General features: G+C 41.8%; 1 protein-coding gene across 4 annotated transcripts in view; it reads right to left on the bottom strand.

The window, feature by feature from the left end:
- Positions 1–13,733, bottom strand: part of Malt1 (MALT1 paracaspase) — a 51,941-nt gene extending 38,208 nt beyond the window's left edge. For 2 of the 4 annotated variants that reach the window (XM_048363228.1, XM_048363229.1), the window contains exons 1-3: positions 13,364–13,722; positions 6,900–7,066; positions 1,717–1,838 (exon numbers count right to left, since the gene is read on the bottom strand). In XM_048363228.1, the coding sequence (XP_048219185.1) occupies positions 1,717–1,838; positions 6,900–7,066; positions 13,364–13,590 (516 nt within the window). In that variant the 5' untranslated portion in view covers positions 13,591–13,722. Of the gene's footprint in view, positions 1–1,716; positions 1,839–6,899; positions 7,067–13,363 lie in introns of all 4 variants that reach the window. The other 2 variants (XM_048363227.1, XM_048363230.1) reach the window with 2 other exon arrangements.
- Between the last annotated feature and the right edge of the window lie 892 nt (positions 13,734–14,625).

Here is a 14,625-nt window from a genome sequence, read left to right as displayed (position 1 = left end):
GTTACATGTCTTTTAAATCAGAGCGTAAAGGTAGTCTGATAAAATTTAACTTGCTAGGGTTTTAAAATACATTCCAACTTTTCAAATCCAATGCATACTCCAAATCCTCTACATTCCTATCACATCCTGATAGAGTTTACAAATTATATATTTAATGCAGCCTGTTTTTTCCATTATCCTATCCTTACAAGACATTTTATTAAAAATAAAAGCAACCTTGCAATAGAGAAAATATGGTAAAAATAACTTCTCTCAAGAAGGCTAGGCAAAATTAATTCCTATAACACATGATAGAAATGTAAATGGCCAGTAGTGGGAATCCTATAAAGTTACGAGCACCTACATATAATCTCTTTACTACATGCCAGTTGCTCTACTGTAACTGTATTCAGGGACAGAAATAAAAAATTTGCACAAACCACAAATTTCTGCTATAACTTAAGATTATCTTACTTAATGAAATATAATGATCTCAGACTGGCTCTTGTTTGGTTTCAGAGTATCAAGTTAGGAAGAAAAGTGAATTACTAACAGGTTCAAAAGAACATAGAATTTTAAGATATAAAGCAGGACAGGGTAAGGAATAAAGTACAAGGAAAAAAGTCCACAAAAGTGGGGCATACATAGGGCAGATACAAGAATAAGAACTCTCTAGCATCAAAGGAACTCAAAGAACTTGAAGGAGAAGAAGATTCTATAGCTGGGAATGGTGGCATGCCTATAATCCTAGCACTTGGGAGATATAAGCAGAAAACTTTAGGGTTTAGCTTGAGTTGCTTAGTAAGATACTGTCCCAAAAAGACAAAGGGCCAGGAATGTGGGTAGCATGTACAACAGCCTGTATTCAATCTAGAGGATGAAGCAGGGAGAGTGAGAAGGCATGAATTTCAATTTCTGACATAAATTTAATAATTTGTCAGGTGGTAAAGTGAGCTAATCCTTCCCCAACTAGAAAAAAAATGACTACTCTGTGATCTTAATTTTACTTAAGAATGGTTTCTGCTGAGGGTTGGTGGCACATGCCAGCAATCCTAGGTATTCAGGAGGCTGAGATCTGAGGACACAATTCAAAGCCAGACTGGTTCAGGAAAGTCCATGAGACCTTTCTTTTTGTCAGTCATGGGGCTTGAACTCGGGGCCTGGGCACTGTCTCTGAGCTTTTCTACTCAAAGCTAGCATTCCACCACTTTGAGCCTTAGATCTCAAGCTTCCCGAGTAGCTAGGATTACAGGCTTGAGCCACCAGCTTCCAAGATACTCTTATCTCCAATAAACTACTAAAACGTTGGAAATGGAGTTGTGGCTCAAGTGGTAGAGTGCTAGTTAGCCTCAATCAAGCAAAAGAAGCTCAGGGAAAGAACTCAGGCCTGAGTGCAAGCCCCAGGAGCTAACACAACAAAAAAGAATGGCTTAAAAACTTTGATATAATTCAGGTTTTGTGCAGTTCTTAAAATGACATTGCATTAGCTTTCTGTGTAGCACTGAAAATCTTGTAGTTAAGAATTTTTGTTGGAGCACAGTCTGCTGTGAAGAGCTTTGGAGATCAACCTAAGAAACCTCTACTCTCCTGTTTTACAGTGGACAAGTGACTGCATGATTACATTTTTTTTGGGGGGGGGGGCAGACTTTTTAATCAAATCCCTAAAATCATATTCAGGAAAGAACACTGGCTACTTTTCTGCTTCTCTCTTCTTACAAGCAAAGAATTAAAAATTACCTCTTTATTCATTTTGAACCATTGATATTGTACAAAAGGATGTCCAGTTGCCCGGCAACACAGTTTCACAAACTGTCCGGCCAAGACTGCCTTTGATTCTGGGTTTACAGTGATCTTTAATCCTTAAAAAAGAAAAAAGTTAAATAAATAAAGACTGCTTTGTTTAAACATCTGAAAACAAAACCAAAAATGTTTTGGCAATAACTTGCATATATATGCTTGTCATACATCCACCCATTCACATCTCCTTTCCCATCCGTTTAGGCTCATGAATTGTAGGCTTTGCAAAATCTCAAGAAAAAAGCCTACCTACAGAAGTGTTCTTTGATCTATTCTTCTTCCTTGCAATTGGGAAGGAAAATTTAATGCTACATATTTTTTTTTCCAATTCACAGAATCCTTTTCTATATGCTAACACTTCTGAACAGATACCTGGTCAGGCAGAAGTCACCGTGTAGTTCTCTTGTAACACCCGGTTATAAATACTCATATGCCTGGTGCTTCAAGTGACTTAGATGCACTATTAGTAACACAAATACTACGCTTAATGTCTGTTATGGACATATGTCCATGGTTGGAGGTTGTTTGCTTTCTTTTTTGCAGGTCCTGGAGGCTTGAACCCGAGTCTCTTTGTGCTCAAGGTTGGAACCTGAGCCACAGCATCACTTCTGATCTTTTCTGAGTAGTTTATTGTAGGTAAGAGTTTCACAGACTTTTCTGCCTGGGCTGGCTTTGAATCCTGATCCTCAGATCTCAGCCTGCTGAATAGCTAGGATTACAGGTGTGAGCCACCGGTGCCCAGCTTGTTTGTTTTCTGATAGTGGTCTGGTACTGGCACAAAAATATGCCTGAGGACCAATGGAACAGAAGAGAAGACCAGAAACCTACAGACCTATACCCATCTAGTATTCGTAAAAGAGCCAACAACATAGGCTGAAAGAAAGGCAGCCTCTTTAACAAAAGGTGCTGGCAAAACTGGACATCCCCATATATAACCTGGTACTAGCATCAATTTCAAAATGGATCAAAGACCTCATGTAAGACTGGGAACCATGAAGCTATTAATAGGAAGAGGCAGGGGAAACACCAGGGCTTCTGGGCACAGGTCAAAACCTCAGAAACACAAAAAGCCAAGAAAGACTTGATAAACAGGATCACATCAAACTTAAAAATTTCTGTATGGCAAAGGACATAGCTAAAAAGCTAAATACAAGCCCAAAGAATGGGAAATTTTTTACCAGCTATACATCAGGGCCTAACATCTAGAATATATTTAGAGTTCAAAAAGTTAAACCCTCAAAGGAACAACAACCCAATTAATAAATGGGTTAAGGACTTAGAGACTTCTGAGAAGAAGTAAAAATGGCCAGTAGACACATGAAATGTTCAACATCTCTGGCTATAAAGGAAATGAAAATTAAAACAACACTGAGATTCCACCTCACTTCTGGCATTTAATAGAAATAAATTTGTCCCAAAGAGGTTGAATAATTTACCCAAGGTAATTCAAACAAACTATAAATCACTTATTATTATAACATGAATCCAATTAACGTCTATTTTATATAGTTATTTTACAGGCTAGTGACAAAATGACTGGTACATGCAAGAGAGTCAGTAAATTGTCACTAGAGTAATTTTTATTATGATGCACATTTTTCAACAACTACCTGTGAATACTCACTGTTTTGCTTATGCCAGGCAATAATGTAGGCATTGGTAATTTGTAGCTAGATAAGCATAGTGCTTGTCTTCAGAACTTCTAGCTTAGTAGGTAACATGGACAGTAAGAAAGGGATTTCAGAAAACGATTAGTTCAAACAGTGAGAACTGAAAGGCAAAACGTGACTTGGAAATTTCCCCTGGTTGCACTGGCTCTCATTTTAATGACACATTTTTCTTCTTCCTACATAGTCTGTATGTTGAGGAGCCAAGGTCAACCCCAAGGCACTCTTACCGAGTGTTCACTCTTGAGAATGTTAAACAAAGATAAGGAAATCTGGCACAGTAAGATGTAGGTACACAAATGAAAGTTCCATTTTAAATGCACAACTTCCTGGCAACCAAGCAGATTTTCAGATAAGATCTACAAAGAATCAAGAGAGATAACTTGATTTCCTGTAAGCCTTGGAGAATGTGATGAGGTATGATGGAATTAAGGATTGTGCTTCGTTACATGTGTAAGCGCACACACGTGCACATGGGTACACACACATACACAAATACTGATATAAAGCAATAAAAAATTTAGAATCTAAAATTTACAATTATAAGAAAGGTAAACTAGAATGTTTCTTGATTTGATAAAAGGATTCATCACAAGTTCCCTGTAAGTTCTTCTTGCTCATAATCCATTTAAATATTAATATTGTTTACAAATACTTTGTCTGGAACAAATCTACTGAATACACTAAAGTGCCTCTACTTCGATCTACAATGTTTCCTCTCAGCTGCTCTGGAATTTTCTAAGCTCTCACTGAAAAGAACCTATTCCTCTTTCTTCAACCACCTCCCTAATTACACAACTAACGCATGTCCAGTGTTCCTCTTCCAAGTCAACTTACATTTGCATCTATGGTGGCTAAATCTAGTCTCCCACATCATGTTCTTTCCTCCTACATTGCCCAAGACTGAACACTCCTCACCCAGAAGCACATTCTCTCAACCCTCACTTCCCTACTCCTTTCTATCTTGACTTCTTCCTTATCCTTATTCCTCTCTCTATTTTATTCTTCATATTTTCTTTTTGGAATTACTGCTGATTTCCTGACATCTATGAAACAAGAAAAGTCCCTTGTTGAAAAGATATAGTATCTTACCAAATATTTCACTTGGTAAAAAGGAAAAAAAAATAAAGTCCACTGATCAAAGAGGCAACTGAAGTAATACATACTAAGTTTTTCCAGACAATTTGGAAAATCTCTAGTATGAAAATGACACTGAGATCAGGTCATGGTCAGCAGACCTAGTTATTAATTCTACCTTTGTGAGTAACAAATTATGACTTTGGTCAATGGCAATTTCTTTATTTTTTTAATTAATTAATTAATTAATTAATTATTTTTGGGCCAGTCCTGGGGCTTGGACTCAGGGCCTGAGCACTGTCCTTGGCTTCTTTTTGCCCAAGGCTAGCACTCTGCCACTTGAGCCACAGCGCCACTTCTGGCCATTTTCTGTATATGTGGTGCTAGGGAATTGAACCCAGGGCCTCATGTATACAAGGCAAGCACTCTTGCCACTAGGCCATATCCCCAGCCCAATGGCAATTTCTTGAAATCTCATTTTCTATACAAACATTTGCTGGTAAAATTTAAATGTTCACACTTCCCACAAATACGAAGATAAAATGTCAAGTAAAGGTATTTTCAATCTGAAGAATAATATTCGAAGCTGAGAACCAGTGGCTCACACCTGTAATCCTAGCCACTCAGGAGGTTGAGATCTGAAGATCACGGTACAAAGCCAGCCTGAGCAGGAAAGTCTCTGAGACTCTTTTTAAAAAATTTTTTAATTTTATTGTCAAGGTGATGTACAGAGGAGTTACAGTTACATACATGAGGTAGTGAGTACATTTCTTGTTATACTTGTTACTCCCTCCCTCATTTTTCTCTCTATGAGACTCTTATCTCCACCAAACTACCAAAACAAGTTGAAAGTGAGGTTATGGCTCAAGTGGTAGAGTGCTGGCCTTGAGAAGAAGCAGCTCAGGGACAGTGCCCAGGCCTGAGTTGAAGCCCCAGGTCTGAAAAAAAAATCATCATATACATGTATTCAAAATAAGTTTAGCGCATTCATTTAACTTCTGATTCTGTGATTGTGAAAAGAATAAAAATAAGAAAACAACTTAGTGCTGGAAAACAAATACAGACATCAGCCGCACATAAAAACTAGAAGCAATTTCTCTGACACAACTCAAGCACTGTGGCAAAACCCAGCAAAAGAGAAAACCAACCTGGTGTAGTGATGCTTGCCTGTAATCCAAACACTCAAGATGATTGAAGCCAACCTGGGATACATGGTAAGAAGGAAGTAAGAGAGAGATGAAGAAAGGAGAAGGGAGAAGGGGAGGATAGAGGATGGGGAGAGAGCAAGGGAAAGCACCAATGTGTACTTATGTGTATGTGAAAGAGGGGTGAAACCTCCGTCCTACCAACTCTATTAGGAAACATATTAGGTCCAGAGCCAAGAAATCACAAATTTTAGTCCTCATCTTAGACTTCATGATAGTGACCACTGAAGTTAGCTCCTAGTTTGCCGCCCTAAGTATTTCTATGCTACCAAAACAAATGCTATATGGACATGGTGGTGCATGTCTATAATCCCAGCACTTGGGAGGTGGAGGAAAGAGGGTCAGGAGTTCAAGCCCAGCTCACACAGTGAGATCCTATCTCAAATGACCAGCAACCTTCCCCCGAACACCCCCCCTCACAAAATATCACCACAACCAAAAAGCCATATAAAAGCAACATAAAAGCAAATGCTACAGAAATTAATACATAACAGTAACTTGTGCCTTGAGGCTAGCCCAGAATAAAAGTTCACAAAACCACTATCTCAACAAGAACAAACCTAGGCATGTACCTATTATCCCAGTTGTGATGGGGAGCATCAATAGGGGGATTCCAGTCCAGGCTGGCCTGGGAAAAAAGTTAAACCCTATCTCAAAAACAACCAGAGAAGAAAAGGCTGGAAATATGGCTCAAGTATGATTTAAGTATGCTCCCGCCTAGCAGGGGCAAAACCTTGAGATGAAACTCTACTACTGCCAAAATAAATCAAAGAGAAACTGCAAAGTATATATCTCAAACGCACTTCTTGCTGTTGTTCTATAGGAACTGTAATGGGATATAGAAAAGTAAAACTGAAGTTCCTCTTCTAGTTAAAATAAATCTAGTTTCCCCTTCATGCACTTGGACCCGAAAATCCTTTTCTATGAAGAGAATGACATAATTTTAGACGGAACTCACCTTACTACTCCTAACCAAACCTCTTTCTATAGGACAGCAGAAAATCATCAGGCTTTGTGCAAAATAAGAACTTAAGTCCTCCTGTGAAGTGGCTCTACACATTTATATTTTCCAAAAATATATTTAACACAATTTACTTGGTCAAAAGAGACAATACTCTTTTCTAAATCTGACTCCATGAACCTTTGGAGACTATTCCCGAGGGAAAACACCTACCTGGGGGATTGAGGAGCTGAAGAACTTCAGTGTGTTCCATGGCCTGCAGGAAGTTGCTCAGTTCCGCGACTGTACATCCTTTCTCACCCATGAGTTTCAGTAAGCACAGGCTTGGGCTTCCCTCGGGCTCCAGCACCTTAAGAGAACACTGCTCCAGATCCAGACAACTAGAAATGACACACATATTTCAAGTCAATCACTACGTTATTTGGTTCACTGTGGGTTTCACAGGGAAAAGTCCTCGGTTGACAAGAGTGGTGTGAAGCTATTTACATTGTGAATGCTGGTGTCCTTCCCTCCTACTCCATCAGCTAACTCTTTCCTCACTTACTCCCATGTAGCTCCCAATGGGAGCCCATACCTTGAGACAGAATGTGATAAAAAACCATTTTTTTTAGACTTGGTACTGATCAAGTCCTTGGCTTTTAGTTTGAAAATAAGGAAGAGAAATACCAAAGCATTTCTTTACTCTTGAAAATGGTGAAGAAAAGATGACCAAAAATGAAGGTGCTAGATAGAATGCTAGATTCTGCAGCCTCTGAAAAAAAACATGCCCTCCTGTCACTGACAGTCAAAAAATCTTCAATCATGGTATAGGCGCACGCGCACACACACACACACACACACACGTCTGAATGGAGGGAAAAAGTAAGTTTCTCAAAAAACGATAGCAGAAGCGGGCACCAGCAGCTCACATCTGTAACCCTAACTTCCCAGGAGGCTGAGACTTGAGGACGCTGGTTTGAAGTTAGCCTGACCAGCAAAGTCCATGAGACTCTCATCTCCAATTAGCTACCCCCAAAAAGCTGGAATGGAGCTGTGGCTCAAGTGGTAAAGTGCTAGCTAGCCTTCAGCAAATAAAGTTCAGGGCCTACTTCCCAAGCTCACATCCCCAGACCACTACAAAAAAATAAAAGGACACTAGAAAAAAGCCAATGTTACAAACTTAGCAACTGAAAAAAAAATGCTCAGGCTCAAGATCACATATTAGAAATAATTTCAAAGTTTCCAAATGATTAGCAAATGAAATTTACAAATAAATGGTGCTATATTCAGAATATACCTTATAATTCATAAGTTTACCAGTATTTGATACACAAAATTAAGTCATCTCATCAAATGCAACCAAGTGACAGCTGATGTTTATTTGATTTGGAGAAATGAGAAACCAACTTTACTGTTCTCTTAACCAAAGAACAAACATCAAATTGAAATAGACTATTTTTCTTCCAACTCAAGAGGCATAAAGGAGAGCAAGATACTGCATCTCTCTTTCATCTTACTGATTTTCTGCAAGGCACAGCCTTTCAGCTAAGGTGATATATATACATAATCAGCTTTTATCTTTCCTTTTTTAGCTACATTCCTGTAAGAGTGTGCTTTGAAGTGGCTTCTGCAAATTCTAATCTGGAATTTAAAAACAAAACAACCACTTTATTATTGAAGCAAATGGACTCTGCCTTTAAAAACATATTTTTATTTGTACTTTTAGAAATATATAAGCAAATGGAATATATTATATACCTTTTCTGCTTTTAGGTTTTGTTTCTCCTTCTGAGTATACTCTTTGCAATCTTTACTCATTTATTTTTAATTTATTTTCTAATCATCTAAATTATATATTTCCCCCCCACAGGTATTTAAGAGTCCAACAGTGGACAAAATTCTCCCGTTTTTCATTTTAGAGGAGAAATGGATATCACACACACTTGTTCGTCTTTCAGAGAACAATGCCCTATTTGGACATTACAAATATTCTAATATAGGGCAATATTATAATATAGGCAAATATTATAATTATAGGGAAACTACAAATATAATCAAGAGCAGCTAGCATACAAATATCTACCTATACTCTGGAGTTCAAAGAAGAGATATGGGGAGAACCTAAGATAAATGTCTGTAAAACCAGAAGACTGAAAGAGATGAAGAGATACAAGGCCTAAGCTCTAAGGCACTCCAAAACTCAGAGATGGAGAAGATGGAGATAAGCACAGAGCATTCTGTTACAGATTTTTTTGTTGCTGTTTTAGCCGTGGGGCTTGAACTCTGGGCCTGGGTGCTATCCCTGAGCTCTTCAGCTCTACCACTTGAGCCACAGCAGCACTTCTGGTTTTCTGGTGGGTAACTGGAGATAAAGAGTCTCACAGACTTACGTGCCTGGGCTGGCTTTGAACCATGATCCTCAGATCTCAGTCTCCTGAGTAGCTAGGATTACAGGCATGAGCCACCGGCTGTTTCAGATTTTTCTAAAAAAGTGTTATTGTAAATGTAGAGAGGGGCTACAGTTACATAAGCCAGGTAATAAATACATTTCTTTTTGGACAATGTTACCTCTTCCCTTGCTCTCCGTGTTTCCCTCCTGTTCCCACCTACAAGGTATGTAGTATATAGTCAGTACCACTTCTGCATTTGTTCATTCTTTCAGATTTTTAGTATGTATTCTCATTCCCACTTTCAGCTGCTAGAGGACAGGGTTTCTGCAGCTAAAAACAGCACCTCCTACACAGCAGACATGAAATTATGTTTTCTGGGGGTTTTTCTTGGTTCATATTCCACAGTCCCACTTCTAAGAACCTTGTTTAGAGAACTCAAACATTTTAGAGTACCCAGAAAGCTCTGATATCCTTGGAGCTTAGGTGACCCAGATATCAAAGAAATTACACAGATTGGGCAAGGCACAGAAAATCTGTGCTTATCTAAACTGACAGCAGTGGTGTCCAATAGTAAATTAGTTTGGAATGGAATCTATACTGGAGTTGTATGTAGGGTATTCCCATGGGTAGTGGTTCTAGCAAACTAACCGCATGAAAGGATTCATTCTGAATCATCAATAACCATCTGAAAAATGTATCCCCAGTGGACAGTTTAGACAGTTCTTACCTAGTTTGAGGAAATCTATAAAGAGTAAGGGAAGAAAAGTAATGAGAAGAAAAGAAACCAAAGAGGCAAACTTCTGCAGAGTTTGGACCATGAACTTGAACATTATCCAGTAACTGGAGGAAAGTACTTTACCTCCTCCACAATCTGTTATCCACTTGGACTAGTCTCTTTAAACTACAATTCCTATATCTGATATGAGAGAAACATTTCTATGATTTTTTACAATCACAGATGTCATTCTCCCATCAGTATGAAATCATTTTGCAAACGGTTTTGTTTAGAGTCTAGTTGACTCTTGCACCTCAGTGCTTAAAAACTTCTCAGCTAATTTATTTCTTGAGATCTCATTCGGTATGAGCTTAATAATTTTCCCAATGTGAAACTAACTACATCCTGGCAGAGTGGTAAAACGCTCCTGTATCTTTTTTTTTTTTTTTTTTTTGCCAGTCATGGGCCTTGGACTCAGGGCCTGAGCACTGCCCCTGGCTTCTTTTTGCTCAAGGCTAGCACTCTACCACTTGAGCCACAGTGCCTCTTCTGGCTTTTTCTATATATGTGGTGCTGAGGAATCGAACCCAGGGCTTCATGCATGCTAGGCAAGCACTGTACCACTAGGACACATTCCCAGCCCCACACTCCTGTATCTTGTAAGACCTCTGTCCCTGCATGCTCAGATTCCACAGTGGCATGGCTTTTGGCACCTGCCACATCTGGACAGGCAGTTGTCCTCTCCACACTAACTCCAGTGGCTTCAAACCTGTCCCTGTGTTTTCTGAATGAAGGCAACATCATCCTGCAGCCAATTTAGTAGAACTTAACTAGAATGTGAGGGAAAAAACATACTCCTTCGAGTCCAACAGCCATGCTTCTTCCCAGCAGAGTCTTACTTTCACATTCTCACCAAGTAGCAGTGCTTGCTACCAGCTTTTCCCAGAAAGCTCAGAGCCTTCCCTAGCTACAATGCAGAAATCTGTCCTCAAAGACAAATCTTTACATTAAGATTAAGTCTAGAAACCCAGGCCTAGCATAATAGTATCTTGAATTTTCTTTGTGCACCCAAAATCTAAATATATTTTCCTAGTATTTATTTTGTACTCTATCTGCTTGGATGACTTCACTACTTTACCACGGGTGTGTGTGTGTGTGTGTGTGTGTGTGTGTGTGTGCGTGTGTGTATGTGTGTGCATGTGCGTGTGTGCGTGGGCTTGAACTCTGGGCCTAGGTTCTATCTCTGAGCTTTTGTGCTCAAGGCTAGTGTTGTACCACTTGATCCACAGCTCCATTTCCAGCTTCTTGTGGTTAAGTAGAGGTAAGAGTTGCTTGGACTTCCCTGTCTGGGCTGGCTTCAAACTGTAAGCCTCTGAACTCACCTCCTGAGTTACTAGGATTACAGGTGTGAGCCACCTGTGCCTGGCTTACCACTTTTTTTTTTCTTTTCTAGTAGTACTGGGTTTTGAATTCAGACTGCTAGACGAGTGGTCTACCACTTGAGTCATGACCCAGCCCTTTTGTGCTTTAGTAATTTTTCAGATGTGTTCTTTCTCTCACCTTCTTGCTTCAGACCAAGATTTTACTACCTTCAGCCTCATGCAGAACTGGGATGACAGGTAAGCTGCCTAGAGTCAGCCAACTTACTGATAGGAGGTCTCCATAACGTTTTGCCAGGCAGTCATTCAACAACCTCAATCCTCCCAATTTTTGCTTTCCAAGTAACCAGCATTATAGGCAAGAGCCATCACATCCAACACTGCTTTTTTTTTTTTTTTTTTAAAGACAGTACGTCACTATTCAGGCTGGCTTTAACATCTTGCTGCCTCTATGTTCAAGTGCTAGGGAGACACATGCGCCTCTATATGAGCAATAATTTAAAATAATTACTACTAGCCTTAGTCTCAAACTCAGGACAATTGAGAGGGTTCAAATAAACAATACATTGTCTCATATATGTATATATGTATATATACATATGTTGTGTTACAGCTCTATTATTATGATTCACATGCGGCATATTGTTTCATTTTATTGTCAATGTACCTATGTACCAGTTAATTCCTGGATGCCCTTATGAAGAGGAATGAAATATTAACTTTTTATCTTCTGGAACTTCTGGGTTGTAAGAAGTTCCAGAATGAATGAGTCCACTGTCAATGCATTAAGTACTACTGAGTTCTATGCACAAAATAAGAGACAGCATCGGTTCTTAAGGAGTACACAAACATGCACACAATTAATTATAATAAAAAACAAAGCTGAGTCATTTGAGAAGTTTAAAAAAAACTGCTATGTAGTTCAAAAGCAGGCTGCAATCACAATGATGATATACTGGAGTAGTTGTAAGTTCCTTAGAAGTGACACTTAGAAGGAGTTAAAAAGTTTTTGCCTATATACTTTTTAATTCATTCTTTCAGGGGGGTACACTGGAAGTACGTGACTCGTGAGAATACACCAGACTGAATACAGATACACAGAAAAGAATGCAGCTCTGCAATTCAGTCAAAACGTGAGACTTTCAATTTGGGTGCGGTGGCACGTGCCTGCAACCCCCAGCACTAAGGAAGGCAGGGGCAGGGGGGAGTCAGAACTTGGGAGCCCAACCTGACCAACCTCCAGAGTAGGACTCTGTCTCAACAGAACTAACAACAAAAAGAGCTTTTCAAACTGTAAACAAATGACACTTTCCTAATTATTTCTGCAAAAACACTATGCCTGTTGTTTTTTTTTTCTGCAAAAAGATTATTCTGCTATTGTGTAAGAATGGTTCTTTTAAGATTAATATTTTAAAAATTCTTGGTTTCAATTCAAGTAGTATCAGTACATACTGCGTGTATAATAATATCACCCACAGGAAAGTTCTGTCCCCTCACTTATTCTTTTTAGCCGTATTTGTTTTTGTTTGTTTGTTTTTTTGGTACCGGGACGCTGCACTTGCTAGGCAAGCGCTCTGCCACCGAGCTACATCCATCCCAGACCCTCAATCATTCCTAAGAGTGTAAAGAAGCATCAAGACCCTCCAATTTCAAGAGTCGCTACTGGCCGTGCCCACCCTTCCCTTTCGTCTCTCAGATGATCAAGTTTTAGAGTTCGATGTTCGTTGGAATGTCAAGGAGAGAACCTGGTAACTCGGGTGTGATGGAGAACAGTTGAGTTTGGAGTTCGTCTTTGCCTCTCCTCCCTTCTCTCGGCTTAAACACGGATCCCCAAATCCCCCCGCACCGCGCCAATCCGCCCCTGGCCAGCCCCCTCCGAATTACTACTGCCCCGCGGTCTTCCCCAACTCTCCCGGCCCTCCCGGGTCTGGAGGAGGGTTCATTTCAGCCTCTTCCTTCCCGATCGCGGGGTCCCAGCCGGCAGCGCCGGCCTTCCCAGGTCTCGGCTGGGTCCGGGTTCTTCCTAGAGGTGACCGACGCTCTCCAGGCACGGTCCCTTTCCTCCGGTGGAGCCCGACGTCTCGTCCGTCCCGCGCCCCCCCGCCCGCGGCCCCGTCCGTCCGTCCGTCCGTCCGTCCGTCCCGCGCCCCCCCGTCCGCGGGCCCGGTCCGTCCCGCCCGCCCGCCCACCCCCTCGCTCCCGGGCCGGGCTCACCTGAGCCGGAGTCGCCCCCGACTGCCCGCCAGCTCGGCCAGTCGCCTCCATCCCCGGCCCTCGGGCGCACGGTCCAAACTCTCGCTGAGCTTCCGCAGCAGGGGCTCCCGCAGTCGGTTGAGGGTCGCGCCCGCCGGAGAGGCGGGAGGCGGTCCCGTGACAGCGGCCGGGGGCTGCTGGGAAGCCGGGGACGCCGAGGCCTGCAGCGGCTCCCCCCACAGAGACATGGCTCGCGCCGGTGACCCCGACTCCCGCGGGCCCGGGTTCTCGAGCACCTTCCGCTCGCCCCTCGCGCGGAGTTCCGAGCTGCCGGGGCGGAAGGAAAACTCGGCGGCCCTCACGGGAGGAAGCTCCGCTCCCCGCCGGTGAAGACAGGTTTCCCCCGGGGAGGAGCCGCCGCGGCGCCGAGGGGCGGGGCCTGGAGGGTGTGGCCGGGGAAGGGGCGTGGCATACGGAGAGCGGAGGCGAGGCCTGGAGGCGGGGCCTCCGCGCGCGCATGCGTGCGGCGATGTCTTCGGCTGAAGTCTCCGCCCGGCGAGGCGCGCCTTTCAACCTGCTCCCAACCCTATTTTCTACCTAGCTCATTCATTCTCCCCAGCATCCTCATCCTATACCTTGGACTGACATTACATGTTTTTATTGGTCTACTTCTTCTGTCAATCAAATGTTACTATTTATATGATGTGATTTTTAGTTCTCTTCTAGGGCATACTGGCATAGTAGAAAAAACATAACCTTTAAAGTTAGCCCTGAATATGAATCTTGACATTGCCACCTATTAGTGGTATCACCTTAAGTAAGTTCTTTCATTTCTCTGAGCTATTTCTGTGCCTGCAAAAGAAAAGTAGAAGATAAAGTTGGCTACGGGTAGCTCATATCTATAATCCTAGCTACCTGGAGGCTGAGAAAGAGTGGATTGTGGCTGGGACTGTGGCCTAGTGGCAAGAGTGCTTGCCTCATGTAGAGGAAGCCCTGGGTTCGATTCCCCAGAACCACATATATAGCAAACGGCCAGAAGTGGCGCTGTGGCTCAAGTTTTAGAGCACTAGCCTTGAGCCAAAAGAAGCCAGGGACAGTGCTCAGGCCCTGAGTTCAAGCCCCAAGACTGGCCAAAAAAAAAAAAAAAAGAGTGGATTGTGATTTGAAGCTAGCTTGGACAGAAAAGTCTGGGAGACTCCATTTGTGCATACTTGTAATCCCAGTAACCAGGGATGGGTTGATGAAAGGCTTAGGGATGGGTTGATGAAAGGCTTAGGTGTATG

This window comes from Perognathus longimembris, chromosome 15, assembly GCF_023159225.1.
Source record: "Perognathus longimembris pacificus isolate PPM17 chromosome 15, ASM2315922v1, whole genome shotgun sequence".
NCBI lineage: Eukaryota > Metazoa > Chordata > Mammalia > Rodentia > Heteromyidae > Perognathus > Perognathus longimembris.
This window is presented reverse-complemented; position numbering and strand designations above follow the sequence as displayed.